General features: G+C 32.2%; 1 protein-coding gene across 1 annotated transcript; it reads left to right on the forward strand.

Annotated features, from left to right (window-relative positions):
• Positions 1-1602: 1602 nt before the first annotated feature.
• On the forward strand, positions 1603-4714 carry LOC143252673 (phospholipase A and acyltransferase 3-like). The gene is made up of 2 exons (XM_076505167.1): positions 1603-2204; positions 2791-4714. Exons 1-2 carry the CDS (start codon positions 1710-1712, stop codon positions 2953-2955), a joined length of 660 nt encoding a protein of 219 aa, XP_076361282.1. The 5' UTR covers positions 1603-1709; the 3' UTR covers positions 2956-4714.
• Positions 4715-5472: the final 758 nt, after the last annotated feature.

The following is a 5472-nucleotide window of genomic DNA, read 5'->3' on the forward strand; positions in this document are numbered from 1 at the left end:
ACCTTTCTTCTTAAAGGGCAAACTGGGAATGATCGATTATTTGTTTGTTTTGAATTTCATGTAAAGTTACTCGAGAGCTATCCACGCTTGCCATCCATAATTTAGCAGTGTAAGACTAGAGGAAAGGCAGCTAGTCATCACCACCCACCGACAACGAATAGTGGGATTGATCGTAACATTATAACGCCCCTACGGCTGAAAGGGCGAGCATTTTTGGTGCAATGGGGATTCGAACCCGCGACCCTACCGAGGGAAGGGGGTTATATTTTTTCTTTGCGTACCGTGCGACATAGGTAAATTTAAAAAAATATATAATATTAGAACTATAGCAAAATAACTGACACTACAGTTGTAGTGAATAATAAACTATTTACTCAAAAACGTGATGCAACATTCCTAGCTTATTAAATAGGAAATTTTAGAGTAAACTTTCACAACGGCTATTTTTGGTTGACCAAAAGCAGATGATTAAAAACTGTTGTACTTATAGGTTAGGCAAATTAAATTGCTATGTAGTATTCAGTAACATCTATGTAGAATCAGTGACACTTATAAATCTGTCTTTTCAAGTAGGGCGCCATGATTAGGCCCTCAAAATCTGCCAGATTGGATAAATACTGTTGTAAGCTGTGTGCATACATTTCAGAACCTCAGCAGAACAGCGGTAAGTTATGGACTTAAAATGCTAAACTCCGAGGTTCGATTCCTCGAACTAGACAGAAGAGATAGTCCAATACTGCATTGCTCTCAAGCAATCAAACCGGCCATACATTTCATTATGTTACAATGAACTCATCAAATTTTTCCCACTCGGTGGTCCCTCCCATATAATTCTTTGTTATTATGTTATTATTATTGAAAAAGTAAAACACATGATAAATATTTAAATTCAGTTGAAGTCAAGTATCTAGATTTTGAAGTCTTCCTTGCAAAATCCGCATTTATCGAGTTCTCAGCATCCATAAAAATGTATTAATAAAATAGTTTGTTTTCACGATAAAAATCAGTTTTTTCTTTTAAAACAACGAAAACTTTAATCAAATTTAGAACAGTTCGTTTTTGCTTATTTTATGTAATTACAATATTGTTGCCCAGTGGTAGTGACCTGAACAAAAATGAAACAAGTTTATATTGTTAGTTAAACCTTGACGAAGTCGGTTCTTGAGATTCTGTGTAAGTATGCAAATATTACAACGTAATAATAAGAGCCTCAAGTTGGGCACGAAAGTTGTTAATAATTTTATATTTCCTGTAATCAAGAGGTCTAAAGAAAGTGTACTTCGTCTAAAATTAGATGAACCAAATGCAAGATCAGGTTACAGGCAGAAATCGTTTTGTTAGTGAAAGTTATCAGCAGATGAAAATGAAATTAATTTGGTGTTATTATGAGCAGGCCATTTCCTTAGAGCCCAAAATGTCTTTCTTTGTGGTTTGTTTTCTTTTCATTTGACTAAATAAACAGACAAAAAATGAAAGCATAACACGCATACAAATTGTTATAATTCTACCTGTACACATTAGCTACAATGTACGTTTTCGATTCGTTAGTTTGAATCATGTGACATTCTGCTACACCAACCATGAATCAGCTTCGATCGGGGAATTTTCCACGGTTACACAAGGGGCGAAAGCTTCTATGATCATACATTGTAAGTTTATGGAAGTGGAAGAAACTCGTGGATGGATGAATACGATATAGTTTATTTTAGATGATTCAAGATGAAGGAAACAAGTTAGTGGCTAAACCTAAGACTGGAGTAATGCCTCAGAAAAAGGTTAAAAATTTAAGTAAACTTCGTCTTAACCCAGACGATTTCGGTTTGACAGCTTTTTATCCAGCCGTAAACCTGAAAGTTGAATTGGGTGACATTATTGAAATCGATCGTACGCTGTTTTCCCATTGGGCAATTTATGCTGGAGACAATAATGTCATTCACGTCTGTGGGATGAACAATGAAGATCTTCCAACAGAAACTGGTGTAATTAAATTAGAAAAATTGGAAGATGTTGCAGGATTTAGCCGCGTTAGAGTTAATAACAAAGAGGTTCCAGCTAAAGAGCGAAACCTAGTACCCCTTGCCCCTAATCAGGTGGTAGCAAGGGCAAAAGCTTTCGTGGGTAAGGTTGTGGAGTATAACTTGCTAACTAGCAACTGTGAACACTATGTGACAGAATGGAAGTATGGGAAGGGTTGGAGTGACCAGGTTGGCCGTCTTTTAGTTTGTTTTTTAAATACACATAATTATATTTAGTTCAGTGATGTAGATGACTATTAAATGCTCTTTAAATTTTTTTGTTTTAAATTTAACGCTTTGTTTGTGATGCCAGTCAATACCTTGCATAATAAATGAATAAATAACCTGTAATTCATATCAGTTTTATTAAATTACCAGCTTGAATATTTTACTGTTATTTTGCCATGCTCAAGACGGTGTTAATTCTAGGTTATGCATAAACTATAAATATAACATTATGTGGTTTTGCTTTAGTACTTATTCGTCATCGACTCTTGAAACAGTGTTTAATTGATTTTTTTCCATATCTTAATCTACGATTTTACGATGTAAGTGTAATATTGAACAATTAACGTAGATTACATGAAAGGTTTTTGACGTAAATTCATTAGACCCTTATAACACATTGTCGACAATTTTAAAAAATTTATCATGTTTATTTATTAAATTTATTTATGTAGCCTAACACGAGTTTATAATATATATGTATATATATTTAAGTTAAATATTTTCATACGGTATTACAGAAACGTGTTCGTATTATCTTCTTTTACAGGCATCTGTGGCTCTAAGTGTTAATAAAACTCTTAAGAAAGACTGCCAAATAGGACATAACCTCCTACTCAAAAGCTTAAACAGTGTGCTTTATTCTCCTGTATCTCCTACAAACCTTGCAAGGACACCATCTTCTGAAAAAAATGCCCCAAGCTTCAGTTGTTGAAGATAAAAAAAAATATATCAGTGTATTTTCATGTTTCATTCAGTTTGTGCGATAACCATTGACATTCATTTTATTGCCCCCATCTGCTTAAAACTGCCACATTTTTAGATCTGTAGCATTTGATAATTGTTTCTTGCTTTGTCAGTTAAATCTCTAATTTCATATACTTCAATTTTCTTGTATAATTTTTGTGTTTTTAACTTGACAAAAAGAACATTCAATCTTTGAATTATCTTAACGTTTTGAATTATTTGTAATTTAGTTGTCTTAAGGTTCGTGTTTTTTGTTCAAGGGACAACTCATTATTTTAAAAGACGTTTAAAACAAATTTAAAGGCTTAGTAATACTACAATTTTGGCTACCGAATGTTTATTAAAGTGACTCTCTTTTATGTACACAAAAATCAGCGAACGATGACCTTTCAGCTAGTGAAATCTATAGGCTAATGGTTTGTTTCTATGAGAAGCAACACACAAGTGTCGTAAGAAGTGCGTTATGGCACTTCAGTAGAATACTTGCCTCAATTTACTGCTATAAATGAATCTTCTTGATTAAATAACTTTGTCTACAAAGGGGTGGTTGCTTGTATAGAGAGGAGCATTAAAATACGTTCATATTAATGTAATATTCAAATTTGTAAGAAAAGTTAGCAAAAACAGAAATCCGTGAAAGAACGAACGAATTTAATTTCTGTATATATTATTGATCTGTTTTACACTTAACCAAAATTATTGATCGTTTGCGATGTATTGGCACATAAAGAAAATATTGTACGTTGCCAGTTGGACAAGAAGTCTTTAAATTTCTACTGAGTGTTTCTTAGATATTAAATATCAGTATTTCTTAGTGTTATTTATTACTATCATTGGAGTGGATATCACGTGACGTATCCACAATCTTGTTAAGGTAACTTTCACAGAAGATACATCGCTGTGAGAGGGTCATAATATTTAATGTAAAAAAATTAATAATATCTATTAAATGTGCCAATTTCGTGTGTGGTTAAAATTGTGATGAGTATAATTTAAAAATCTCTTGTATGTGCACATCTTATAATAGACTGAGTATTTCAAAAACACCCTTGATCAAAATAATGTTTTTGCGTAATCTATTAATTGGTTCGTAGTTTTGCTCATCACATCGTCTTTTAAAACGCTGGATATTATAGATTTACTTAATTATATACACTGGTTACAACACATTTGTAACTTTTCTACACGGTTTCATATATTCAGTATTTCACTTTTAAACGGAGCTGCAAGCACGCAATTTTTGTTTTATATTATTTCTATGAATGAAACTGCTTTGTTTTATCACACCGAGAATTTGCTATCTCAGTATAGTTATTGCATTTACAGTATTAAATAAAGTGTACTTAGCTTGAGAGTGAAAATATACACTAGAGACACCAGTATGTGAAACTTTTAGTTTGTTTGGTTAGGTTATAGCAATATTTTACAATTAAAAATGTCACTTGATATTCACTTGGATTTAGACATCTATGAGTCATTTGTATGGCTGAGTTCTAAAGAAGTAGTTAAGTTTTATTTACTATGAATAAAATGTATTTACGTTAAAATTCATCTGTAAAGTGGTTGATTGAGAAAATACATTTGTAAAGTGTATTATTAATCAAATAAAACGTTGAAGCACAAATTATGTGATAAAGTTCTAGCAGTTCTGAATGTTTTCAAACATTGCTATTTGGTATATTGCTGTAAATATTTATCACGTATTAAAGTTCTAACTTCATCTGTCATGTTGTGTTCAAAATATCCCAGAGTTTACACAAGTTATGCAGACTCCTTGGAATTGTTATTACAAACACATTAAATATTTAATATGCTAGAAATTATAATATACACTGAAGGTTATATTACATGCGCTACCAAGCTTTTATCTTAACTGTATCTGATAACTATTTCGATGTTTACAATTAGGACATTAGAAATAAAACTCCATTGGAATGTGACCTTTCTTAAGAAGGAACGAAACTACTGGATTAATGGGGAATAGCTGCTCAGTGTAGGGGAGATTTTAAAAGATACCACTTTGTGGGTCAATGTTGTTGCTAAAAAATATGCGAGACGTTTGTATGTAATACAGCATTCTTAGCCTGAGAGATGATGTATATTCCTGAGAAATAAAACCACGATTCAACATGTTCTAACAGGGTAAATATTGTACAATCTGTGAAATTTTGTTAGAAATTAAAACACTAATTTACTTAAATTGTGTAAATATGGCAGAAGTAAATTATTTATTATCTTTGTTACTCATTGCGTGTGTTACATATACGTTTCGTCGTGATTTATCATCCTATAATTGAGCGTTTAGTGTGTACTGATGTTGATATTCCAAAACACGTGGGATAAACTTGAGAAGTTTGTACAAAAAAGGAAATTTAATAACCGGAGGACTTTCGGGAAGTGGAATTTCATTCAAGAGTAAGTTGGGAAAAAAAGAACTATACAGAAATTTCATATCTGAAAGAGAGAAGGAACGTGTAAGTGTTTC

Source organism: Tachypleus tridentatus, chromosome 6, assembly GCF_004210375.1.
Source record: "Tachypleus tridentatus isolate NWPU-2018 chromosome 6, ASM421037v1, whole genome shotgun sequence".
NCBI classification, from domain to species: domain Eukaryota; kingdom Metazoa; phylum Arthropoda; class Merostomata; order Xiphosura; family Limulidae; genus Tachypleus; species Tachypleus tridentatus.

What these genes read in the sequence shown, in the direction of transcription:
- LOC143252673 (XM_076505167.1), top strand. Translation starts at nt 1,710, where the DNA reads ATGATTCAAGATGAAGGAAACAAGTTAGTGGCTAAACCTAAGACTGGA. An exon ending in GGAAGGGTTGGAGTGACCAG is followed by an intron (nt 2,205 to 2,790) that starts GTTGGCCGTCTT and finishes CTTCTTTTACAG; the next exon opens with GCATCTGTGGCTCTAAGTGT.